This window comes from Silurus aristotelis (assembly GCF_946808225.1).
Source record: "Silurus aristotelis genome assembly, chromosome: 7".
Classification (NCBI taxonomy): domain Eukaryota; kingdom Metazoa; phylum Chordata; class Actinopteri; order Siluriformes; family Siluridae; genus Silurus; species Silurus aristotelis.
The window spans coordinates 2116583-2144467 of NC_139580.1; the positions used below are offsets into that span (position 1 = coordinate 2116583).

Here is a 27885-nt window from a genome sequence, read left to right on the forward strand (position 1 = left end):
ACTAATAGAAGAAAAGTGAAGAGGTGAATTTAAGAAGAAATGTTACACATTGTTGTTGCATAAAGGTAAGAAATCTTTGAGAAAATTGTGAAAAAATGGAGATGGCGGCCACTAGAGGGCAGTGTAACCCTACCAATACAGTTAAGTTCTGACTGTGTGTAACACCGGCAGCAGTTAATAAACGGGGTTCTGAACGTTATACTCGGTATGTGTGTAAGTCTCATCAATACAATAACTTTGTGTAATAAACTGATCATATCAGTTTTTATGTTACTACCACATAATACATCAAACCTCAGTTGTTCTTGTGTCACAACATTTGATCAAAAGAACCAATGAGGTTTGATATTAATCTAGTAGTCAATACAAACTTTATTCTAAACAAAGACTGCAATTTTTATGTTTTTATCATATAAAGAGAATGTATGTTTTCAGAAGACTTGGAATATGAACACAAATCGTATAGGTTACTTTTTTAGACACTCGTATGAAAGGTGTCACTATCACTAGTTTTATGATTCATAGAGTATAAAAGGTCATAGAGGTTCACAAACATAAAAATTAGTAAATGATCACAGAATTCATCATTTAGAAATTGTGGGGAGAGAAAGACTGATTTAAAATAGACTTCCTGATCTGCAGTATTGACGTCATTTCTGGAATGTCCTCATAACGCTTTGACCTGAAGAACTGTATCAGCTTCGAGAGATGACCATCAAGGCCTTCAAAAAAGGACTTGCTCAGGTCTTTAGACACGAGCCTGGTGAATTCTGATCTATAAGAACAAAAATCCATTTACAAATTTAACAAAGATGCCAAGGTCTCAGTGACAGTCTTCAACAGTACTAAATGAAAACATCATGCAGGATGTTAAAACATTTTCATTTTACTTAACATGACTGAAGTGGTCATATAATCTTAGGATTTTAAGTTTGCCCATATCTTCAGCACAACTTATATAGCCCAAGATATTCAGATAAATTCCAAGCACACAGAAACAAGTCAACATAATGTACCTGTTTCTCTGTGAAAAGTGCTGGCCATCAAACTTTCATTTGTGACACTGGTGACTCCTCCTCAACGACTTCAGGTCTTCTCAAAGAAAACGTGCTGCTCATAGCAGAATCAACAAAGCTGATGTCTGTAGTGCTCTTCTTCATCTCCACAGCTATTTGCTCTCTTTCCTTATCTAGAGTTTCCTGGTCTTTGCTCTGAGGTAGATCTGAAAGAAGATTAGTTTCACACCGTCTAGGTTTCTTCACTTTGTTTCGCTTTCCTCTTGTCTCCCCAAGACCTCTCTTTTCAGAATTCACTTTCAGTTCCTGACAACCTGCATCTCTCAGCTTTTGTCTGTAGTTGCCCATCTTAAACTTCAAACTAATTTTCCACCCATACCATCCAGCTGTAGAGCTTGGCTCTTTGAGACAGAGGTGTTTTTACTTAAGGCAGCTGCTACACTGTCAATCTCTTCATTTCCAGGATAGGCTTTGTATGAGTATATAGTTTCTGCAAGTTGCTCAAGAATGTCAATCTTCATGTCTCTGGGAACTGACAGAAGTGTTCCATCCTTTAGAAATGCCTCATTACCTTGTCTTAGCTTTAACTCCACATCATTATAAAAACAGGGATGGGAAAGGCGGTTGGCCATGGCTGCGACTGGGCGTCAGATGGCTCTGAATGCTTGCTGGGTGAAGAAGTTGATGTGGATGAAAATTCACTTAAAATTCAGTGTCTAAACTGGAGATGTATCCGGAAAAGGGGTGAAACTAATCTTCAGTGTCACTTTGTCTTTGGGCAGATCAGATACACATGTAGCTGTTTTTTACCTGATTCACAGTGTGGTTACTACCACCAACAGCAGATGTACACAAACAATAGTGTCCTTTTATCACTTTTTATTGATGTGTTTTAGTGCTTGAGCTTCTAAACAGATCACACACACATTATATATAAAATGATCTAAAATAATATAAGATGTAAAAGAGCATTTATTCCTCACTCTGATGTTTATTACTTTAATTAATGATCTTTAATGTAAAAGCTGTGATCAGTTTAATTATCAAATGTGATCAACACTTCCTTTGAGTTTCACACTGACCTGCACTTTCCTGTTCTTATTTAGCATAGTGTAATTTCCTCTCCTGTGTGTGTGTGTGTGTGTGTGTGTGTGTGTGTGTGTGTGTGTGTGTGTGTGTGTGTGTGTGTGTGTGTGTGGTTTTATCAGCAGATATAAATAGGAATATAATTTTTCCATTGTGGTTTCTGCTCTTCACCATGCAGAGTTGTTTCTTTTCCTCCATCAGTGCTTTTAAACAGAACAATCTGCAGATACACACAATTATTTATACAAAACTCAATTCAGTATAATTCAGTAATCTTCAGAAATCCTAATCTAACTGTTCAAAATCATACATTTTATATTTATTAAAATATAATACAAATTAACTGAATTTTATTTTAATGATATTTAAAGTAATATGTGGTGTTTCTCATGTATTGAGGGGGGTGTGTGTGTTTGGGGGGGGGTTTGTTGTAGAAATGTCATCATTATCTTGGAGAATTAAACCCCAGAACACACTCAATAACTTTTAATATTTATTTTATTCAGTTATCTGCTTTATTTCCTTTTCAACTTTGCAGACATGTTTTTTATTTCCTCATTAGATTCACTGTTTATTTCTTTTTACTTTATTTTCTCTGGATACATTTTTTGTCTTGTGTTCAAGTTTCTTAGATTAGCATTAGCTTAGCCCTCTTTATTAGCTTTTTGTTCCAAGTCCTTGTGTGTGTCTTTGTTAATGTGGTAATTAATTTGTCTGTTCATTTATTTACCTCAGATGTTTTATGTCTTTTCTGTATTTAAATGTATTTATTTCCTCAGTATGTAGTAAATATAAATGTCAGAATGTAAAATAAGATGTAAGAAGTGTATTGAACTCTACAGCAGAAGAGAAGGACAGGATGTAGGAGGTGAAGCAGTTAAAGCAGAACACTAGAACATCTCTGTTCACATGCTCAGAGGAGGGAGTGTGTTAGAAATGGCAGCGTATCTGCTTCTGTTTACTCTGCAGCTGCTGTTTGGTGAGTTCACTACAAATAAATAGAAGATTTTGGACTAAATCATTTGTACTTTCCACATTAGCTGTGTTCAGGACGTCTGTATAGAGATTAGTGCACTCAGTTCTACAACAAACATGTTTTAAAGGGAGTTGAGCTGTGAGCTGTGTGTTTCTAGAGTTTACAGAGTGGAGATGAATCTTCTCTCTTCATGTGCTGTTGTTCTTTCAGGTCTCATTAGGCCGAGTCTCCTTCAGAACATTTCAGCTGATCTCATATCTGTTTCTCCAGGAGCAAACATCACTCTGCTCTGTAACATCACTAATTACTCAGAGAAATCCTGGTATCAGATGATCTCAGCAGGGTTGAGGCAGATTATATCAGCCAGACAAAGCAGCCTGGACAAACACTTTTATGTGGATTATAATGTAGATAAGAGTCACTTTTATTTAACAGAAAGCAGCAGTTCAGTCAGTTTAGTGATTATTGGAGTTCGAGAGACGGATCTGGGGTTTTATTACTGTGGAGGACGAAATGATGAGACACACATTCAGTTTGGGAAACTCATCAGACTGAACTTTACAGGTCAGTAACTCAACTTTATTTACACACTTTACTGATGTTGTCTTGGATTTTGTACATATTTATTTAATCTTGTAAATATTAATATGTATATAATAATATCTTATAAAAGTTATTATTCAGACACTGGACATGAATTTTCTTTAAAAAATAATTAATTTATAATGTCATGGTTTTTAATATCTGTATGGAGATTGTGGTTCTGCTCTGCTTTTCTTTATTTATAATTATTATAAATTTCCAACTCAGTCTCACGGCGTTTCCTGATGTTGTCACAAACTTTAATCTATTGATTCATGTTCTTTTTCCCCATTTTTATCAGAGAATGAGGCAGAAAATAGATGCTCGATTAGGATTATAATTAGGATTGGGGTTATACTGTAATAAATGTGTGTGTGTCTAATTAATGCAGTCTCGTTAATTAATCAGCGAAATATATTTACTGTATTTTGACTGGATGAAACCACTGAGGATGATTTATGAAACATATATTATAAAGCAATAAAAAAATATTGAGTAAAATAAAAAAAAACAGTAATAAACGAGAATAAAACAATACAGCGTATTGAAATACATCACATAGAAAGTCGTCCTCGATGACATGAAAAAAAGAGGGAAATTCGTGTCGCCACAGCGGATCATCTGTCTCCATACCACCCTGTCCTCTACATCTGCCTCTGTCACACCAACTACCTGCATGTCTTTCTTCACCACATCCATGAACTTCCTCCTTGGCCTTCCTCTTTACCTCCTTCCTGGTAGCTCCATCCTGAGCATTCTCCTACTGATATACCCCATGTCCCTCCTCTGCACATGTCCAAACCATCTCACCTTGTCTCCAAAACGCCCTACATGCGCTGTCCCTCTAATAAACTCATTTCTATTCCTGTCCATCATCGTTACCCCCAACGAAAACCTCAACTTCAGCTCTGCTACCTCCAGCTCCACCTCCTGTCATTTAGTCAACACCACTGTCTCTAATCCATACAACATCTCCCTTTCACTCTCACAGATACTCTTCTATCACAAATCACTCCTGCTATCACTCTTCTCCACCCACTCCACCCTGCCTGCACTCTTTTATTCACTTCTCTAACACACTCTCCATTAAGCTGCACTGTTGACCCCAGGTACCTGAACTCCACCACCTTCTCCACCTCTTCTCCCTGCAACCACACCCCTCCAGTGCCCTCTCTCTCATTCACACACATGTACTCTGTCTTACTCCTACTGACTTTCATTCCCCTTCTCTCCAGCGTGTACCTCCACCTCTCCAGGATCTTTTCCACCTGCTCCATACTCTCACCACAAATCACAATATTATCCGCAAACATCATAGTCCAGGGAGACTCCTGTCTGACCTCGTCTGTCAACTTGTCCATCACCACTGCAAACAGGAAAGGGCTCAGAGCTGATCCTTGATGCAATCCAACCTTCACCTTAAACCAGTCTGTCGTTCCTACTGCACACTTCACTGCTGTCACACTGTCCTCATACATGTCCTGCAGCACCCTCACATACTTCTCTGACACACCTGACTTCCTCATACAATACCACAACTCCTCTCTCTCCACCCTGTCATACACTTTCTTCAAATCCACAAACACAGAATGCAACTCCTTCTGTCCTTCTCTATACTTCTCCATCAACATTCTCAAAGCAAATAAGTCGTCTGTGGTGCTCTTCCTCAGCATGAAACCATACTGTTGCTCACAGATGGTCACCTCTTCTCTCAGCCTGGCTTCCACTACTCTTTCCCATAACTTCATGGTGTGACTGATCAACTTAATTCCCCTGTAGTTACTGCAGGTCTGCACATCTCCCTTATTCTTAAAGATCAGTACCAGCACACTCCTTCTCCATTCCTCAGGCATCCTTTCCCCTTCCAGAATCCTGTTAAACAATCTGGTTAAAAACTCCACTGCATCTCTCCTAAACATCTCCACGCTTCTACCGGTATGTCATCTGGTACAACCGACTTTCCACTCTTCATCCTCTTAATCGCTGCTCTCACTTCCTCCTTACTAATCCTATCTACATCCTGCTTTACTAACTCCACATCATCCAACCTTCTCTCTCTCTCATTTTCCTCGTTCATCAGCTGCTCAAAATACTCTCTCCATCTTCTCAACACACTCTCCTCACTAGTCAACACATTTTCATCTCCATCCTTTATTGCTCTAACTTGCAACACATCCTTCCCAGCTCAGTCCCTCTGCCTGGCCAATCGGTATAAATCCTTTTCTCACTGGCTTGTGCAACCCTAATGGCTGGGCTAAATTCGTGTCTATAGTATGAACATGAATCAGTAGATTAATTAATAGATTGTTGCAGCACAAAACTGCTTATTATTCATGGTTCAATAATCACATGATCTGAATGTAAAGTTCACACTGAGTCTTCCAGAAGCCTAAAGTTTCCCTCAGCACTATACTGAGATCTCTGTGTGCTTCTGTGTGTGTTTTAGGTGGCAGCAATAATGGATCTTCATCTGAGGCTTCAGATTCACAGCCGCCTGCTAGAAATGTTACCGACTGGATTAGAAATGTGATTGTAATGTGTGTGTGCTTCGTCTCCGTCCTAATAACCATCTGCATGTGTGTGTTCTGCAGCAGGGTTCTAGGTGAGACTAGAGGTGAAATTACAGGCTAAATATTTATTTATGATTTTATATTTATAATAATGAAATTCTCTTTAAGGAAAATTAACATCATGCAGCTTCTTCAGTCACACCACCGACTCCACTGATAAGGTAGGAACTCTTACATTAATGGCGAATCCAACATCAATGCATTTTGTTTTAATTATTCACATTTGATAATAAAAAAATACTCCAATTATTTATTCTGATTTTACTGCAATTCATGTTTTCTGTTGTTTTTCTTGTCATTACTGGAGGTTTTTAGATGTTCAGAGTTGGCGGTTGAACATTGAGCTATTAGATATTTTCTATAGTGACTGTTATGTGGCTGGAAATGGGTTTGTTTTTGATTGGATTGACATCAACATGTTTATTTCTAATGGTCTACTTATATGTTAAGGTTTTACAATATTAACAAATAAAAGTAAACTTTTAGATCTTGAAGTAAATCCCAGTCCTTATGAAAGCATCTAGTAGAAAATATTCTGATAAACTGAAAAGTTTAGTGCTGATTCATCACCTGAATCTCTCTGCAGGCTGAAAACATTTATTATACCACTGTTCAGTACAAAAGAATGTCCACTGCATCTGCTACCAACATCAAGTCAGACTGCAGGACTGATTCCTAACTGTTACTTCACAGCTGCAGAGACACTGACAAGCACAAGGTGCACAAATATTTCTTTCTTTCTAAATAGAATTTTCATTCTAAATATGAAATGTCTGTGTGTATTTATAGATAGATAGATAGATAGATAGATAGATAGATAGATAGATAGATAGATAGATAGATAGATAGATAGATAGATAGATAGATAGATAGATAGATAGATAGATAGATAGACTTTTTTGGTTTATTAAATAAAAATATCCATGTTTATGTAGCAAGGGATTAAAGCTTTAACAAGGTTATCTAGTTTTAGTTTACACATAAAACCTCTATATTTGGTTTTATTGTTTTGTTATTAACATTATTTACACACTGTGTTTTTCAGCTGCTAAAAGCTGATGACCCTCAACTCCTCCTCTCCTTTCCTCCTTTAGTTATTGATGTTTCTGCTTTGATCTCAGTATGTTTATCAAAGATCTCACCATGGATAGAAGATCATCTTAAACTTAATCCCAGCAAGAGCTGAGCTGCTGTACATCTCCGACTTTATTCCCATGTCAATATGCTGTTGTTTATCAGGAGAATTCTTAAATCCTACATCATGGCCTACATGCTACTTTTCTTGCTCATCTGAATTCATTTCTCCTTTACACAAGAAGAATGTGGTCATTTCTTTCCACAGACCTCACGGGTGATTGTTCAGTGCTGATGAAATAAAATTCTGACAAATGATAGATAGATAATTGTTTAATCACATTATTACAAAGTGACAGTTTAAAATAGTGTTATTGCGCCCCCTACTGGTTTTGGCTTATTTAATTGTTATAAATGATGTTTAATATTGTTTTGAGTTGAGTTTTAAATATGAACCAAATGTTTGTGACAAAAATGACATTTGTATTTAATGTTTATAACAAGTTTGGATTGAATAAATCAGCTTGAGACACTTTTTATTTGCATTTAAAAAGTCGATGAGGATGTTGATTGATATCTTTAAGTAGCTCAGTAGCGCCACACCGCGGAAATCACCGTGAATTACAGTGCGGACACTCAGAGGCAGTTGCACAGATGGTGGTGATGATGATGATGATGATGATGATGGTGTTGGTGATTGTGAGTTTATATCCAATAGGAAGGGAAAGAAAAAAAAAATAACATGAAAGAGAGAGAACATAAAAAAGAGAGCAAACTGCACTGTAAACAAACAGCAATAACTCTAAAACAAAAGAGCAACAGAAAACTAGACAAAACATCACAGAATCAAACTAAACAAGAGCAGAGACAAAGTTACAGAAACACGTGTGATCAGAGAGATAATGATTTTAATTGGATACAGAGTCATTTATCTGTAAATCATACAGGAGAAAAACTGTTGAACTTTTACAACTTTCAACTGTGTCATCACTCAGCACCCCATAATGACTAAATAAAATCAGAATAATAGAAATATCTGTATTTTGTTTTGATCAAAACCAGAAATATCATATGTCTACGTCTGAAGGTCATGAGTTCAAATCCCAGCTGCACCAAGCTGCCACTCCTGGGCCCCTGAGCACGACTCATATCTGAGTCAGTTATGTAAATGAGATAAATGTCAGTCGCTCTGGATACGGGCGTCTGCTAAATGCGGTAAATGTAAATATATGAAAACAATAAAGCACATGCTAGTAGCTGTAAGGTATAAAAAGCTCTTGGTAAATACTGAGTCTTTCTCATGTACTGATATTGTGGTGTTTCAGCATCACAGCTTCATGTGAAGATATTTCAGAAATGTTCTCCTGCATCTAATAGTACACTTGTTGATTTAAAGGAGACACACTGAGATCTTCCTCATGTCTATTATTCTGTGAGCTGGAGCTCCTGAGATCACTGGAGTCTCTGCAAGTTTATAAAATTACTCTGATTTTTCCGACAGAAAAATTGCAATAAAAATGATAAGAACAAAACACACGATGTAAATAATGATGATCACCAGGTTCCTTCCATCAGCTTCATCTGGAGACACAAATTATTTATTCTAAATATTATTTAATAAAATATTAAAGGGTCTGTGTAGAAATGTGATAAATCTTTTATTGGAGAATTTGACTCATATAGAGATTTAGAGGAGATGAAGATTATTAGATTTCATATTAATTATTAGTACAACAAATAAATATGATGTTTACTCACCTGGGGGAGCTGATGGATCATCTTCCCTCACTTCAGGTTTTTCTGTAGAGGGAAAAGCAATAAGAATTTTATTGTTCATTCTTTTCTTCTAAACATTTTTACTTCAGAACTGCAGAATTATTTATTTTAGAACTGTGGAACTGATACTGTACGTGTCGTATTCAGCATCATCTGATACTAATCCACTTACCACTGACTGAGAGTTTAATGTTCTGCACCAACACAGGTTTCTTTGTGTCTGTCATTAAAATGTAGCTGCTGTACAGAGTTTCATCAGTAACACTGACGTTCTTCAACACCAGGGAACAGTTTCCTTTAAGCAGCTCCTCCTCAGGAACGTCCACACGTCCCTCATATCCTTTACACAGATCTTTACCCGGTCGCTCAAACACAATCTCACGACCAATACTCCATTTAACTTGAGGTGTTTGGATGGACAGATGTGTACAGTTACATGGCAGCACTGCTGTGGATCCCACCTGAGCTGATACACTCTGAACAACTGTAGAGACACAAAAATATTTTAGAAAATGGTTTTATATGAGAAGCATTAATTTTATTTTAGACACACACAGATCTCAGACAATAAGAAATATTGGAACCAAATATAAACAGCAAAATCCAGAACAATCAGAAAGTAAAGTAGAAAAACGAATCCTGAGCACAAGCAGGACCCGACAGCATGAGACAACAAACAGAAGACAAAGTGTGCAGTGAACGGTGAGATCTTCATCCACAAGTGCTAATGATCATGAAACGTGAATCAGGTGTAAATACAAACATGAGACCTGCTGCAGTGGCTTGTGGGAAACAGAGTTCCTGTCCATAATCCTGACAATATTGTAGTGATCTGGATGGAGTTCACAATTAATGATCAAATCAAAGCAGAGTGTAAACTGTGCTCTGTGAGAACATCAAGAGGAGGAACTACAGCATCTTCCTAACCACCTGATAAACATCTGGATGCTGCTCTAACTGTCTTTGTGTCCTCGTCCTGTCAGCTTCATATCTGACTGCTTGTTTAAACTGTTCCATCCTGCAGGATCTCAGTCCTGATGCACATCTCCATTTAACAACCAGATGACCTCTGACCCTTTCTGATCAGCTTTCTAGTAAATACAATAGTGAACCTTTTTATTTATGTGTATATTTGTATCTTTTTTTATTTTTTATTTTATTTTACCTTACCTCTCACTTTATTTCACTTAATTCTTAATAATATGAGCAAATGTGAGCAAATAAGAAACATCTGATACACTGTGACTTTTATATTTTTTCATATTTTATGTTGAATAATTTTCTCACCATCGAGTTGAACTCTGTTGATTTCTTGTATTTTGTTAGTGTTTGTAGCCTCCACATGTTCCAGCATGAAGGATCTGTATAAAGTGTGATCAGTGATTCTGACGTCCTTCAACACCAGAGAACAGTTTCCTTTACGCAGCTCGTCCTCAGGAACGTCCACACGTCCTTCATATCGTGGACCCTCATATGTACCATCAATGTTTCTCTCAAACACAACCTTATTATCAGCACGCCACTGAACATGTGGAGGTTTGCTGAAGTCTTTACTCAGGTTACAGGGCAGGAGAGCTGTGGAACCCACATGAGCTTCTACAGTAATGTTATTATCTGCACTGATGGGGTCTGTGGGGGGAAACATCACAATCTACATGATTTGGAGCATTTTATAAAAATTGTAGCATATTGTAATGAATGTGAGGACACTTGTGTGTTGTTGGACTTGAACCAGGTCACTCACCCACACAGACAGAGAGCCAGAAGATGGAAATAGAAAGGAGGATCATGATGCCTGGAAGACTCGTGTGGAGTTTTTACAGATTTCCTGCTACAAACACAAACAAAGGCAGATTATTAAACATATTAAATATAAGTGGAAGATCAGCTTCTGCAGAAAATCACACAAACAAGTGTTCACTGTATTAGTGTCAATTTTACACCCTGAAAAAACACAAATCACTTATTTAAAATCCCACGTTTCACTACGCCTTCATCACCTCAGCAACTGCACCACGACTTTACTGCCCCCTGTTGGTGGATTTTAGAGTCACAGCAGCAGTGATGAACACAGATCATGTGCTGATTTCACAAACAAATAAAAAATAAATGTAGATTCTGAGGTTAAACTTTTCTGTATATTATAAATTTAATAAAAATAATGTAAAATTAATGAAATTGTTAAATACATTTATTATGAAACTCTTTTGTATATTTGTAATTAAAATAAACAAATGAGAACATCAACAAGTACAGGAAACAATTTGATGTTCAAACAACACTAAAACTCGTCCAAGGAGAAGACATTGATTATGAGGGATGTGACAGTGGCTCGGATGAAGACTTGATGACCCTGAAGACACACAAAGACATGGATGGTGATGAATCAGGTGGGTTCATTTCCACAACCAGACAAGAACCTCAGGCAGCAAAATACAACCATACAGAGAAAAAGACATTTTCTTTCCACACCTCGAGGGTATATCAGCAAATTCATCACAGCAGAAATTCTTAAAATAATAAACAAACAAACTCATTTGTACAGTGTGCAAAATATTATTATTTTTTTTTGTGGAGAAGCCACTGAATCTGAACTACAGATCAGGGGTTTCATTTATAAAACCGTGTGTAGGATCCTTATTAAAAGTGTACATGCTCCCGAAGCCAAATTCAGCGTATGCCCCAAATAATCCAGATTTATAAACCGGTGTAATAATGTTCTCTTTAGAAATCACAGATCACCTGCAAGTGTACGTACGTGAATCAGTTTCATATTTTAAACATAGTCAATGCAAATCACCTCGTGAATGCTGATCCATATTAATATGTGCTGTCTGTTGTGTCTCTAGTGTGTGTGTGTGTGTGTGTGTGTGTGTGTGTGTGTGTGTAATGAGGAGTGTGTTCAATTTCGTTTAAAGTTTTACTTTGATTTGTTATTTTTAATTGTGTGAAATGAAGAATCTCATTTATTAAAGGAGAAAACTGTCCTCCCACCACCAGGGCGTGGCAACAACTGGTGGGAGTCCCAAGTCCTCCTGAACAAACATCACTGTACAGCAGAATCACTGCCATAACTAAGAAGGACAGTGTGTGTGTGTGTGTGTGTGTGTGTGTGTGTGTGTGTGTGTGTGTGTGTGTGTGTGTGTGTGTGTGTGTGTGTGCGTGGGAAAAGGAGGGAGACATCGAGGGGACTGAGACTGAGAAAGGAACAAGGTCAAATAGTTTTCGAGAGACAAACTCAGAACAAAGAAAAACACAAAATAATCACAAACAGCATGAATGATTAAATTAACAATATCAAATCATTAGAGAACCAACCACAGAGCCTTGAGTGACAACACAAGAGCATGAGATAGAACATTTAATAACCCAAAAATAGAGCACAGTAATAAAGGAAAATGAGCAAACACACTAGAAAAGGGAATTAAACATGAAAATCAGAAAAAAGAAGAACTTGAGGGGGCATTTGATTTATTTATTTACACTGTGTTCTGCAGTGATCTAATAGTAGGGTATGTGGTGCGATCCTCTATTCCTCTATTACCAGCCCAGTCTCACTGCATTTCCTGATATAGTTATGAAAAGTAATCTATTGATTCGTGTTCATAGACACCAATTTCCCTCTTTTTCGTGTCACTGAGGACGACAGTGTTTTATTCTCGTTTATTATTATTATTTATTATTATTTTTTTCAAATCTTCAATCTCCATTTACTCAACATTTAAGCATTAGATTTTATCCTTGTTTTTATTGCTTTATTTTTTTACAGTAAATATATTCTCCCGGTTATTTAGGGGGACTATGTTAATTAAAAACACACACATTCTGCTTTATTCTCTGATAAAAATGGGGAAAAATATTACCTTTAGCATTTCTGTCAGCATTACCTATGATCCTCTGCCTCTGTTGCTATGGAGACGGAGCCAGATGAAGGCAGTCGTGCTGAGAGACATTTACATTTTACATTTGCGGCATTTAGCAGACGCCCTTATCCAGAGCGACGTTAAAAAAGTGCTTTGAGTCTCTAGTAATGAATAAATCTACACTGGTATGCCAGATTACAAACTTAATATAAATATAACTCTTGAATTCTACAAACTTGAAAAGTGCTAATTTAAGTATTTCAGGAAGAGGTAGGTCTTCAGTCGTCGCTTGAAGATAGTCAGAGACTCTGCTGTACGGACATCTAGGGGAAGTTCATTCCACCACCTCGGTGCCAGAACAGAGAAGAGCCTTGAAGTGAACTTACCGCTCATTCTGAGAGACAAAGACTGTGTTGGTATTCCATGCAGTCGTGCATCTGCTCCTACTGCACTCCCATAGTGGACAATGTGATGGTGAGACGTTAATAAAATATATTTGATTGAATAATTTTGATTTAAGATTTGAGTTGGATTTTACAAAAAGCTGTTTATGAAACAATTATCACTCAGTATAAGTCCAAATACAACTGCTGGATTTAATATTCATGATAAAGTGGATCTTATGTATGATACGGAGTGAAATGAAATGTGTGCAAGGCATCAATACTTAATTAATAATAAATAAGTTAATTAATAAAAATAGATAATTTTCTCAAATTTACTTTCTACAATCCAACTTCAGTTCACCACCTCACCATTGGTGTCGCCATTTCCCCATTCTCGCCTTCTGTGTCTCCAGAATGTGTGTATGCAGCGCTCAGTTTACTTACAGTTTACTTACAGTTTACTTACTGTCAAGTATGTTTTTATTAAATTACAGCCTTGGTGTAGGAAGTGGTATAAGCATGTTCCCAGCACTGTTTTTTGTGTACACCACGTTTATAAATGAGACCCCAGGGACTGCAACGTAGATTAATGTTTTTGGTTCTGTGTGTGTCCATTATATTCCATTTTGCTGCAGCTCCTAAAGCTCAATAATAAATGGAGTTAACAGAGTTGTAATGTTGGGCTTCTTCTCTTTAAACCAAATACATGGTCAGCACTAATTTTTTCATTCTTTTGGATTCAGTTTATAATTTGGCACTGAATGGGTCATAGCTGACGCATGAAAAACTGAAATTTCTGTGTCTGCAAAACCGCATTTGGCCCGAATTTTTATTCCCAAATTAGCACTTTCCATCAACCCATAGCCATGTTTCTTGGCTATGGGTCGATGCCCCGGGTTTAAGAGACGCTGGCCAGCTATCTTTCCCCAGAGGTTGCATCGTCTCTTAAGAGAGATTAAAAATTTTACTATTTAGCAAAGCCTAAACATAACACACATCACATCATAACCTTGTGCCTCAGTACATTTGATCAAATGCACATTATCAACTTGTGCTGTTAATATCATGAACAGCAGCTATGCTGCATTTCTGTCCACACAGGCTGCCCAGGTGCTTGTTCATTCATTCATTCATTCATTTTCTCCCGCTTATCCGTAAGTCGGGTCGCGGGGGCAGCAGTCTAAGCAGGCCCCCGCCTTCGACTGCTGCCCAATCCTCACAGCACCGTCCCTTACGGTCCCTCCTGCAGGTGGTGAGCCCACAGGAAGGGTGCTTGTTCAGTCTCTTGTTATTTTAAGACTCAACTACTGCAGCTCTCTGCTGGCAGGTCTTCCCCTGAACGCTATCCGTCCACTGCAAATAATTCAAAATGCAGCTGCACGGCTTGTGTTCAATCAGCCTAAGTTCTCCCACACCACCCCACTGCTGCTCCTTCACTGGCTTCCAGTAGCTGCACGTATCCGATTCAAAACACTGATGCTTGCCTAAAAGGTCAAAAATGGATCAGCGCCCTCTTACCTCAGTGACCTCATCACATCTCGTACTGCACCACACTGTCTGAGATCTTCCAGAACTGCTCGACTGGTACCACCTTCTTTCAGAATAAGAGGTAAGTACACTTCAAGGCTCTTTTCTGTTCTGGCACCGAGGTGGTGGAATGAACTTACCCTAGATATCTGTACAGAGGAGTACCTGACTATCTTTAAGCGATGACTGAAGACCTACCTCTTCCTGAAATACTTAAATTAGCACTTTCCAAGTTTGTAGAATTCGAGTTATATTTATATTATGTTTGTTATCTTGCGTACCAGTGTAGATTTATTCATTACTAGAGACTCAATGCACTTTTGTACATCGCTCTGGATAAGGGTGTCTGCTAAATGCCGCAAATGTAAATGTAAAATGTACGCTAATTCCTCTCCACTGCTTATCTTTCTCTACCGTCCCTAAGCATCCTGAGGTTGTCACCCAGTCACCTTATGAAGATTGTGGACCTTTAAAGAAATAGATGCTGACCCTGCAAAAATCCCGTACCATCTAGAGACGTACCAGCATCAGTTGGATCCCACTTCACATGGAGTTTGGACACTGGACCTTTTTGAGTGTTTAAAGTCTCTGGCATGGAGAAGCTGGTGTTGGCTCTATGATGATCGCAAATGTTGAGCTATTTAATGAGTTGCTCAGCAGCTCCTAGTTTTATAACCACAAAAGACTGTATAAGACTGTAGAAAGAACATTACTTATAATCACACACTCCAGTGCTCATGTTAGTTCTCACTCTTTAGTGTTCTGTATTTTTTAAAGACTATAATAACACTCTTGACGTCACCCGAATGAGGATGGGTTCCCCTTTTGAGTCTGGTTCCTCTCAGGGTTTCTTCTTCATAACATCTAAGGGAGTTTTTCCTTGCCACAGTCTCCATGGCTGCTCATCAGGGATAAATGCACACCATTCACCTTAACTCTTGAAATTCTGTAAAGCTGCTTTGAGACAATGTCTGTTGTGAAAAGCACTATAGAAATAAACTTGACTTGGCTTGACTTGACTTGACTTGACTTGACTTGACTTGGCTTGACTTGACTAGCCTCTACGGAGAGGCAATTATGGCTTACCCTATTGGATCTTTTTAATAGGAATAGGCTCTACTGCTGAACGCACGTCTAATTCCAAATGGCCTGTTCGACCAATTTCAGGAGGCCAAGGAACAGTCTGCGGCATTCCAGCGGATCCTTAAACATTGCTCTCATGGGGCTGCTCAGCGGGAGCACAACCCAGCTCCTTCTATCAGCGGAGGGTACAGAAACAGAGCATTGCTACTTTCACTCCCCTTACGAGGAATCCTTACGATACTCTGGGATGAAGACCCATGAGGGTGACCCTGCTATGCTCAGTGATTCAGGGCACGGGCAGCTCCAGTGAGCACTCTCCTCAATCTCCGCCTGAAATTGTAGCGGACCTGGAGAATTCGCCTCCTTCGAGGCTCCTTGAGCTGCACTAGAGCATAGACCCGGCTCTAGGCGCATCAGAGGTGAGTCTTGAGAGACTGATACTCTTAAGGAACTACTTGGCAGCCTGGGAAGCTTAGACAGATGTGTCTCAATGGGTCCTACGGACTGTATACAGAGGCTACACAAGTCAGTTCGGTCTCGTCCACCCTGGTGGGACCCAAGCAGGCTCTGTTCATAGACCAAGAAATAGACAATCTTCCTGAGAAAGAAAGTAGTCGAGGTGGTCCCTCCATCAGATAGAGAGTTCAGGTTCTTCAGCTGGTACTTCATAGTTCTCAAAAAGGGTAGAGAGTTGCATCTAATTCAAGATCTATGCCATCTAACCGGCTCACCTATGAGACTTAGGTTCAAGATGCTGACTCTCAAGCAGGTTGTTTCTCAGATCAGATCCGAGGACTGATTTGTCACGGCAGATCTAAAGGATGCATACTTTTATGTAACCATCGTCCATTCTCACAGGAAGTTCCTGAGGTTTGCTTTTGGGGCTGTAGCGTACCAATATTGGGTCCTTTTGTTGGGTCTTGCCCTCTCAACTTCATGAAGTATGTGGATTGGCTCTGGGTCCCCTGAGACTTCATGGCATCCACATATTAAACTATATTGACGATTGGTTAATATTAGTTTAAACAGATCGGCCAGTGGTCCGCCATCGAAATGTCGTTCTCGCTAACATTAGTGAAAGCTAAAAATACACCAGCACCTTCTGACTTCACCACTCCTCGCACTGCACTTCACTGCCTGAGATCCTCAGCACTGCTCAACTGGCACCACCTTCTCTCAGGGAAAGAGGTACTGATGATGAAGAAGAACTTCCTCTAGATGTCCAAACAGGGGAGTCACTGGATATCTTTAAGTGATGGGTGAAGATCCTTATCTTCCTTAAACACTTAAACTAGCACTTTTGCAGGTTTGCACTCTCTTAAAAAAAAACCCTCTCAGAAATGTGTAGGCTGATTATATATAAGGTTGTAATCTGATGAACCAGTGGAGATTTTTTTCACTGATAGCAACTTAAAGCACTTCTGTACATCGCTCTGGATACGGGCATCCGCTAAATGCCATAAACGTAAATGTTAATTTAACAATTTTAAGAAGGTCTTCAAGAGCTGTTCCTGTGAGGTTGTGACTCAGAATGAAGGACATTAAAAGAAGCAGACTCTGTCCTCTGGGGATTGGTGGAGAAAGGAGCTCTTCATCTTGTGACCACTAGAAAAAAACAGCAAAAACAAACAAAAAACCCCCCAGCAGATCAGTAACTAAAAGAGTACTTACAGAAAGCAGATCTCTGCCAGGGCAAGTGCCCCACCACCATCTCCCACCACTTTCTAACAGTTCTTCCAACTGAACATCATTAATCATGTTTTATTTAAACAGGGGATTAATTTCAATATAATTATTACATGGATGCATATCATAGATGCTACACATAACCCATACAAAGCCACAATATGTGTACTTTATAACAATAACTGTGACACATCTGAGCTGCTGGTTGCAAATCAGTGGTATGGTCATGGTGTGATCAACAGCCAATACAGGCAGGAAATATAAGATTTTCAAGCTTTGACAGAAGTCTGACAAATGACATGTAGTTTGAATTGTGGATGTGGTTAATAAGAAGTTATGTATTTACCTGAGAATTTGTTTTTGGTTCTTGATGATGGTTCCCAAGAGACTCAGACAAGTTGGTCTAGTGACGCTGCCCTTTTCCATCATTATTGGTCACATCATTGACACTCTAAACAAGAAACATACTATGAAATCCCTTTTCCAAATAATTGATGACTGTTTTTATCTTAAATATAAATTGTTGACTTCCTGATGTTAATATCATTATATTTCTAGCCAGTCAGCTGTTACCTCCACTTGGTCTTCCATTTTGTATTTTTTTGTGTGTCTCTAGCACTGAGAATAATAGACACAAATTTTTCATGGTTGCCTCATTGTTAGTGTAGTTAACAGGAACCTACAACATATCGAGTTGTTGTGATTATCTCTTTATGATAATTTATTAAAGTAAACTTGAGGCTGTACGTATGAGAATTAGCCTTTCTGCAAATTTTTAGTAGACTAAAAATCAGTTGTTACACAACACAACTATGTTCCAGTAATCATTAATATAACACTGAATATTCAGCCATTTACCAGTGTTTTCCTTCTCCTGGATTCACTTGTTCTTGGGACAAACATGGTTTCTTGCTACAAACAAGGTTTTTGTAACCTGCTTGGACTGAATTCTGCAAAAATAGGAATTGGCAGTGAAGGTGAAACTACAGTATGTGGCAGGATAATGCACAGGCAAGAAGCAGTAATATATAGTATTTACTGCAGATTAATAGGTGGCCACATTCTTCAATCACAGCAAAAAATATACTTAGCTTAACAAAGTCTATAAAAACCAAAGCCTTTAAAAAAGTTGAAGAAAATTCAGTGTTACCTCTTTATTTTTCTCCTGCTTCAAGCGTCGATGTTACAGTATGGCGTTCTCAGAATCTCTTTTTGTTTTCGACTCCAGGTAAAATTTGTAATTTTTTTATTTCTGTCACTTCAGTGTGCAATGGCAATAACAGCAGGTAAAACTTCTGCAACATTCAGTTTGACCATTCAGAGCCAAGCTTTTCAAATCAACAGGTAATCGCTTAATCGCATGCTGCCATATGAAAGTACCCCTTATTGAGCAGACAAACATGATGTTTTATCAGAAATCATGTTGCTTCTCAACTTTGCTTTGTTTTATTTTACTGACTCTGACCTACAGTAGTAAAGGTGACGAGCACTGATAAAATTGGAGGAGAGCACAGACGAGTGAAATACCAGATTGGAGCCTGTAGACAACTTAGCAGTGAAGAGAACAAGGTAGAGGTTCATCTGCCATGTCAAAGCAGACATGGGCATGGAAACTCTGCCTCATCTCCATGTGGATGCCTCTATCTCCTGATGGGGCCTACAGGAAGTTATCAATACCTTAATTTGTACCTGGTGGATATGCTAAACTGCTTTGTGTTTGTCTACACAGACAACATTCTAATGTTCTCATGATCCCTGGAGAAACATAGCCTGCATGTCTGATCCATGTTGCTGTAGCTCCCTCAGAAGTAGCTGTATGTAAAGGCCTAGGAATGTGAGGTTAAGGTTTAGGGCTGTAGAGGCAATTCTCTTTCAATTTCCCCTTCAAACTAATTCTCTTGTCCTGAATAATCATTAATGTCCACACCTGGTTTATTACATTCAATAAAGCAGATTTTTTTGGAAATTGTAAATAAGTGATAATTTTCTTTATTTCCACAACAATATGGATGCATTCTTCCTAGTGTCAAGTCTTTATCACCTCTTGACCTCCATTAGCTGTTAACTTTTATTGTTTTCTATCTTTTTTCTGAATATATTTTTTTCTGTTTATTAGAATAAAAAGAAATGCAAATAATTTTGTAATAACACGAGGGTGAGGAGATGATGACAGAATCTTCATTTCTGGGTGGCACATTTATGTTAATTCAGATCAGATCATTCTCACAGCTGTAATACCTTTAATTAATATGTATTTATGATTACAGATGTGTACAAATATTCTATTGTGAAAATGTAATGCTTTCAAGAGACGAGAAGACATCTGGAAAATAATACAAAACAGGGAGAAAAACTTCTGATGCTGTAAATGATTTGGATTTTCTAACCAGTCATTAAGTCATTATGTTGAACAATGTAATTTGCTTGCCAATTTTTTTCTGTTTACTTTTTGAAATGGGAGACCAAATTAAAGGAGTCTTCAGAACTTACAAAGAAATAAATCTCCTTTGTCTGATGATTTGGATAAAACTGAAATGAACTTGAAGACAGCAGTAACACAGAAAAATAGAAGATCAAGAAAGAGAGCAGTAAGCAATGTTTTAATTTCACATTAAATATCTGAGGTAATAGAGTGAGATTATCTGCCAGATTGTCTTAGAAACCTATTTTTAGCAAAATGTTCCATTCCAGATGTTTAAAGTCTAAATTTCTTTTGAGATTGGAAACAGATGTTTAAAGGGATCATATGCTGCTTTTTTCCAAAGACACGATGCATTGTGATTGTGTGAACATCTCAAGCATGTGTCAGAAATGTAACATCCATAGGTGTAATGTATAAATTCATACCGGTTTCTAGAAACACAGATAATAAGCCTGTTGATGAGAAACTTTGCAGAAGAAACGTGAGCAGAAAGTAGCAGAGTGGTGTGTTATATGCTACACAGTGTGTGTGGGAGGGGAACACGGTCTCCACACAGCAGACGCTTCATAAGTGAAATCTGATCAGCCTTGTCTTTTAGATAAATAAAACACTTTAGTTGAAGAGTTTTGAACTCTGAGCAGAAAGCATGAAAATAAAACATGAAACATCATATGACTGCTTTAAACAGATTCCTGTAAAAATCAGGCAGTATGAGCAGAGTCAGGCTCATATTTACTGTTTGTATATCATGATTAAGAGACACATCATTTCCCTAAGTTTCTGTGACAGAGGTTAAATATTGCAAAAACTGCATGAGCCATAAAATCGCAGTAGACAGTTTAATTAGAAATATAATTTTTTTAAATAAACCAGAAAAAACAACATATAATAATATGATATAATAATTTAATTCTTACTGGTTGCTTTATTGTTTAATAATGAATATATCAATAACACTAATATAATGTACGTGGTGTTGCTGAGACTCTTCTATCCTTGTATCTAATGTAACACATACAGGCTGCGCTGGATAGTGACAACAATCAAGAAGATACTGATGGAAGTACAGATTTAGAGAACAGCTTTCTGCAGAGGAAATCTGCCCAGATGTTAGAGAGCCACCAGTCACGCCTCCCTCCACCTCTCACACTCTCTCTCAGCCTTTCCCTCCGACTAATCACCTACACATGTCCTCCATTTACCCATCCGCCTTATAAAGACCCCCTTTATCTTCACTCACCATCCCATCAACAGTTTACGGCTATAGATCATCCAGACGTGTTTCCCACACTCCACACTACGCTTCGGGTAACGCTTGATTCAGTTAAGTATGTCATTTCCTGAAGTTTCATGTCTGACTCTTTTGTGTTGGTTTATTCAAGAGCAATAACCGACAACCTTTTTTACTCCCGGTTCCTGAAGCCTGGTCAATCCGTGACACCAGAAAACTCATGTCGAGCTTGATGATGATGTAGTGAAAGCTCTAAAAGGTCATTTAACAGGAATTAAAATGTAAATATGAGACATTTATTTAATGATTCAAGCCTTGAGTTAAATTCAATTCATTTTCAATTTATTTTTATTTGTATAGCGCTTTTAACAATGAACATTGTCTCATTATTGAACCATGATCAGTTTTTTAATGTTACAAAATTCTTCTTCTTTAATTATTCTATTCTATTCTAAATTTAATACTGAATTATTCTAACTCATTCTAGCTTCTGCATTGGTAATCCGACCTATAAATGATGTGAAATTAAGTGTAATTATTGTTTCAAATAAAAATTGTTGTATTCTGTATGTTAAAAGTTAAACATTTTAGCATGAACACTTGCCTGTGGATACAGTGAGGAAGTCTTTATGAACATTCCTTCATAATTTCATTTAGATTTACGTGATGGAAAACACAAGTATTTAACTGAAGCTGATATTAGGCACAGAGAAAATGGTAAGAGATGTGCAGGAAAAGATACTGCCAAAGATCCTGCCAATTGGGGAGACACAATTGTATAGGATGTCATTGGATTTGTTATTATTAAATATTAATAAATACGGTTACACCAACAAAACTAAATCTTAGAGTGAGATCAGGTAGAAATTGCTCTTTAAAATAACAATTGCAGGTTAAAGTGTGTGTGTGTGTGTGTGTGTGTGTGTGTGTGTGTGTGTGTGTGTGTGTGTGTGTGTGTGTGTGTGTGTGTGTGTGTGTGTGTGTTTGTGTGTGTGTATGTGTGTGTGTGTTTGACCAGTTAATTCTTTTTAAGTTGGAGTCTATTTGAAAGTGTCTTTATGTCTTTATGGCATCATGGAGATTAAAAGTCATCATAGAGCCGTAATAACAGCCACGTTACAAAAGCATGTTGTCTTTATTCCACATTTATTAACCGTATTTTCCACATGACCAATATACATCTATATGGATGAATGTTTTGTCCTTAAACAGTTCACTTTTTAAAAACCTTTAAAACAAACTTAAAAATGTCACTTGATCAGTCCTATTTTAGCACAAGAAAATATTAAAAATTACTATATAACAATCATTTTAAAGTTACATCAATCCTTTAGTAGGAAAAAAAAGAGATTGTAAACTTAAAATGAAGAAAAAATAAAAAAATAAAGCTCAAACTTTTTACTGCATAAATTGTATTTTTTTTTCGAGCTTCATGGGATTGTAGCATTTCTTAATGCAAAAAATCTCATCTTACAGCTGAAGTTCAGGCCAAAGTTTCAGCAAGCTGTGTGAAACCACTTAGTGACAAACCCTGACTGACGCTTCCTGTGCTGGGAACAGATTCAGCTCATCCAAGAAGTGCAGCAGAGTACAGAGCCATTCAAACGAGCTCTTTTACTGCCCAAAACTGTGAGAGAAGGAACACACCCAAAATTCCAGAAGCAGAACATGACCTTTGGCTAAACGGCAATTGTGGAAAATACTGTGGTTGCACTCTAGTGAGCATGAAAACGGTCCCAGTATTAATATTAGTGTCTGCAGCCGAGTGCAGTGTAGTTTACAGTGTAGCATTAGAAGTAATGAACTGCAGTTATTCTCTACTATGTTGATAAATCTCTCCATTTCTAAAAGTGACCAATTACAGATAATCTTTTGTTCCACATTCATCAGGTCACTCGGCTGAAAGTTTGCCAACTTTCAACTCCTCATAAACCAGACGTCCAGGACCAGAGAGCTGAGAGCAAAGGAGATCGATGTGCTTATAGACAAATGTTTTGGGACACCAGACTTTTCCAACAATATGTGGTTCCTCTACATTACCACTTTTATATTTAATGTATTTTTTTTGACCCACCTACATGTCAAAGTGGACTGAATAAAACTGTTATTATTGCTAAAAATAAATACATTTGAAATTGTTATAATTATTATACAGTAATTGTGGGCTGGGTACATTAGTACTTACACAACGTTGAAGAAATTCATTCTTTTTTGGTGTCATGCTGTGAAATGCTCTGTAGACTTCATAACGGTTCAGCAAGACTTCATGTTTTTGCTATTTGTTCCTACATATTTTATGTATAAAATCCTATTCTGAATTTACATTAACATTTTTATATTTGTATATATATAATCATCACAAGTGGGTGCAGTGTGGAAGAACATTTCATTTTTATCATCTGAAAAAAAGAGAAAACTCTTAAAAAATGTTATAGCAACATAATGTATTGCAATAAAAACAGAAACAATGCTTTTATATTTAAAAAGGTTTTCTCTTTTCACAGACACTGTAACAAAAATAATTCCTGAAAGAAATGTGGCCCTACACTGTAAAGATCTGGTGACATTTGTGTTTTGTTTGGATGAAATAATGTTTGTTCTGTAACTGTTTGCTTGTTTGTTGAATTTATACTTTACTTACTTCTGCACTTAGTTTTTGTAGTACATTGTGTGTGTGTGTGTGTGTGTGTGTGTGTGTGTGTGTGTGTGTGTGTGTGTGTGTGTGTGTGTGTGTTTTTCATGATTTTGTAAAACATTTTTACAAAATAAAACATTCCTGCAGCTCTTGTAGTTGTTCTGCTGATACATTACTAATGAGCTGATATGAGAATGTAAATATTCTGGGAACACATGAATGTCAAGATTCAAATATTCTTCAACTGTACTTCAAGTAGAACATTAAAATGTGTTATAAATCAGATAAGAAATACAATTCAGTTACACTAAATGTACTTAAAGTTGTTCCATATAAACATAACTAAGTATATTAAAATATATATATTGCAATTAAAATTCATCTTAAACATATATCATTTAACACTTAATATCATTGAAGTTGTTACAAAATAACACACTTAGAATAGAATAATTAAAATAGGATTATTGAAAAATAGTCAAACTTAAGTATATTTCCTTTTCACCTGGGAACACATTTATGAGGGGAACAGACTCCACTGATGTAGGTGCCATGTAGGTGGTATTTCTAGCTGTTCTGGTAAACCAGCATGTTGCATGGTTGATCTACAGTGTAACTGTAAACTACTTGGTGTCGAAAAGCCACTGAAATAAAGCAGCTTCCAGTCAGAGGCGCCAGCCGCATTCTTTTGAAATCACAAAGCAGCAGCCCAACAGTTTGTGGAAGAACTTTAGCACCAGCAACACCACCAGTGAAGTCTATATTGGAGTTCTAGATGATGTTTGCACTGACCAGTTTGCACACTGGCCTACAAAACCTGTGGCTGCTGCAATTTCTGCAAAGTCCATGCAACCAGCACTGACTGTGAGAAATGTGAAGGTGTCTTTGCTAAATACAGAAACTTCATCAATTAGTTCCTGAATTACTGAAAGTGCTTTAAAAGGTGATTATTATGAACATAGTGAACATGAGGGAAGAGTTTTGTCACCACTGAGAATTTGTATATTTAGAGTTTTATTGCACAATGTACAGGTTTATCTTGCTGAAAAGACGTCCAGTGTGAAGTAGTTTTATTTATTTGTGTTCAGTTTGCACATTTTCATGTTGTAAAATAAATCTAAACAATCATTTGTGGGTTATAGATCACACACAAAGGTTTCATTTTGATACTTAGATAGAAAAGAGGCAAATCTGTGTGATTGTGTAAAGAAGATTTAATATATGCTGTGAAAAAGTGAATAAAAAAGAAGAAACTTATTTCTGAAAAAGATCAACTGCTATTAAACCCAGAGGAGGGAAGTAATGAAGTACAAATAGATTTTTCTGGTATCAGTATTTTACTCCACTATTTATTTTTCAGACACCGTTTTACTTTCACTCACTTTCACTCATTTTTACACAAATATCTGTACTTTCTACTTCTTACATTTTCTAAACCGGCTCGTTACTTTAGTTTTAATTTGCTGATTTGGTGACATGTTTTTTTCCACTGAGCGCCGATTTCAGCCCACCAACAGATTTCCTGTCATTGTGCATCTTTTTCAATCCGCTGGTGTATAAAGTCCTGTCTCTCACTCACCACAGATGTAGACTAGATTACAAAGCTAAGAATCAACAGGCAGAAAGCAACAAGAAGTAAAGCTAACGTGGATGAGACAGAGGGAGTCAGTGATGTGAACATGACTGAGAGCAGAGACATTCCTCATCATCATCATCATCATCATCATCATCATCATCATCTTTTCTCTGCTTGTGTTCTATATGTGGATGTTCAGCCTGGATACATTCATTAGGTAACAACATTATTTATTTGTTTTGTATTAATATATATATATATATTTGGCTGTCAAAATTTAAATTATTTTATACGGCACTACATTTTATTAACACGCTATCAATTCAGCGCACATTTCTGTTTTTACCATTTTTATAAAAATATAAATACATAAATAAATAACAAAATATAAAAGAGGCGAAATTAAAACCTCCAGCAAAACATACATTTATTCACAATGTCCTTTCTTTACTTAGATATAAAATAAATAAATAAACTCCACCGAAAAATATTTTTAAACAGTAAACTTTTTTTTTATTTCTGCACCAAGTCTCAAATCAAACACCAAATCCACCACGATTCACACAATTAATCCTCTGGGTGGCGTTTTGTGGGTTTTTCCCTCATAATGGCGACACGAAATTAAATTACTGTATTGATCGTACAGATAAGAACAATACATCATTCTAATCTGTAAAATGTCTATGATTTTATGTAACGGGTATGGAAAGCATAATGTTCATTTTATAGGTAGAATTACACAAAAAGGACATGCTTTAATGTATACGTGATTTGGGTCTCTATATGTGTGCATACCCCTTTAACTCTCTGACTGCAGCATTAAACCTAATTTCCTGTTTTTGCACCTCCTCTTCCGTTTTCGTGTTATGTCCACATGGAAGAGGTGGGTTTCTTTTGAACTCTGTTTAGTGGAGTTTAATCTTTGTTTAAAAATCTGTTTTATATTCAGGCTTTTGGTTTAAATTGTATGTATCACTTCATTTTGCTTGTGTGTACCATTATTTTAATTTTAAATGAGGACTTGTTAAACTTGAGACGTGCTGATTATGTTGCGCATTACATTTGTGTTGCAGAACTGAAGGGCAACTTTACACGTTGTTTAAAGACATCTTATCTCTTGTCAGATTAAAATCATTGAGGAGACATATCCCGACGGCTGATGTCCGCCTTTATTTCACAGAACACACACAAAAAAAAAAAAAAAGAACCACAACGCAGATAAAACCAGTTACACTTGGTGCCGTGATCTTTTCGGGTCATCAGATCAGCGCTTTGCCAATCGCCGTGGTTGTGTGACAGCTCGTCTACCTTGCCAATGTACTCTCCTGGTCTTCTTCATCACAGCTGGATTCCCATCGGCTGCGACGACTCCGTGCTCGCGCATACGGAGCGCACGCGTGTGTGCGTGACGTCACTGAGCAAACTGGTGCATCTTATAACAACGGTAAAGTGTTTCAGTGGCTTTAATCGACTCTTATTTTTCTGGAGAACAGTTGTTCTTTGTTGATGCATAATAATCCAGAGAGACTCTGTGATAAGGACTGCAAAACGATTCAGTGATCTTTGAGTATCGTATCCTTTATCTGGGCAGTATATTATGAATGAATGTTGATGCATTTCAGCGTGAAACAGTGCTTCACTTGTTAGAAAAGAAAATATTTTGTCTTTGCCTAGGAAATTCCTTATTGCTTTAAACATTCTGCATCCTATTATTGAACTGAGTTGATTTTATTTAATATATCTCAGGTTTTTAAAAGAAATGTATTTTTAAAAAATTGAGTTGTTTAGGGTTTTGCTGTTTAAAGCATATTATTTAGTGGTAATTGTTTTGCCACTTAATTGTTTTAAAACATTTGAGACATATTTGGGGATCATAGCAAAGACAATTTCAGTCTGGTGGAACAATTTAATGTCACTTTCCCATTGGGTAGGGGTGGTGGACCTGACATTAATCAGAATGCAAGGGTATCTGAAGTTACCCCCTCGTTGTTATGAAAGAGGCAGGGCTTTGGCTAATGTGGGACTGGATAATATGCACACTGTTGATTCAGCGATTGGTGCTTCAGCAGGTCCAACAGCTAGCTCCACCCCGATAACACGCCCAAATACTGAACGTGTCATTACTCCTGAGGCATTAGGGAGCATTATTTCAGATCTGGCTCAGAAAATTGGGGAACATATTTCAGCCAGCCTAAACCTTGCACATCAGCCCAGCCCAATACAGTCTAATCTATTCTATTCTATCTTATCTAATTCACATTCTCAGTCTTCTAGTGAGCGTATGGATGCTTCTAGCCTGAAAGTGATAGTTCAACAAGATTCAGCACCTCCACCGTTCTTTAGGGGCGATAAAAGTGATTCATTCACTGTCCATGAATGGGAGGACATGATGTACA

General features: G+C 37.3%; 3 protein-coding genes and 3 long non-coding RNA genes across 11 annotated transcripts in view; 4 read left to right on the top strand and 2 right to left on the bottom strand.

Annotated features, from left to right (window-relative positions):
• LOC310728923 (craniofacial development protein 2-like) overlaps positions 1 to 27885 on the bottom strand; it is a 288545-nt gene that overhangs the window by 247262 nt on the left and 13398 nt on the right. The gene's annotated exons all lie outside the window — the stretch shown is intronic.
• Positions 1 to 27885, top strand: part of LOC310728988 — a 412338-nt gene that overhangs the window by 210674 nt on the left and 173779 nt on the right. The window lies entirely within an intron of this gene.
• The window catches only part of LOC310728977, a 110183-nt gene that overhangs the window by 17237 nt on the left and 65061 nt on the right, over positions 1 to 27885 (top strand). The window lies entirely within an intron of this gene.
• LOC310728928 (butyrophilin subfamily 1 member A1-like) overlaps positions 1 to 27885 on the bottom strand; it is a 59562-nt gene that overhangs the window by 16894 nt on the left and 14783 nt on the right. For 2 of the 3 annotated variants that reach the window (XM_083546803.1, XM_083546805.1), the window contains exons 2-4: positions 10825 to 10908; positions 10368 to 10709; positions 9253 to 9564 (exon numbers count right to left, since the gene is read on the bottom strand). In XM_083546803.1, the coding sequence (XP_083402929.1) occupies positions 9253 to 9564; positions 10368 to 10709; positions 10825 to 10870 (700 nt within the window). In that variant the 5' untranslated portion in view covers positions 10871 to 10908. Of the gene's footprint in view, positions 1 to 9252; positions 9565 to 10367; positions 10710 to 10824; positions 10912 to 27885 lie in introns of all 3 variants that reach the window. The other variant, XM_083546804.1, reaches the window with a different exon arrangement.
• On the top strand, positions 858 to 7595 carry LOC310728940 (uncharacterized protein). Of its 2 annotated transcripts, none has more exons than XM_083546829.1 (6): positions 858 to 3081; positions 3289 to 3642; positions 6107 to 6274; positions 6339 to 6391; positions 6817 to 6948; positions 7276 to 7595. In XM_083546829.1, exons 1-5 carry the CDS (start codon positions 3012 to 3014, stop codon positions 6907 to 6909), a joined length of 738 nt encoding a protein of 245 aa, XP_083402955.1. In that variant the 5' UTR covers positions 858 to 3011; the 3' UTR covers positions 6910 to 6948; positions 7276 to 7595. The 2 variants fall into 2 exon arrangements, with proteins under 2 accessions (XP_083402955.1, XP_083402956.1); XM_083546830.1 differs by having other exon boundaries at positions 873 to 3081; positions 6107 to 6262.
• LOC310728974 lies at positions 19241 to 21603 on the top strand. Its single transcript, XR_014534419.1, has 2 exons — positions 19241 to 20550; positions 21068 to 21603. It is a non-coding gene; the product is annotated as an uncharacterized lncRNA (long non-coding RNA).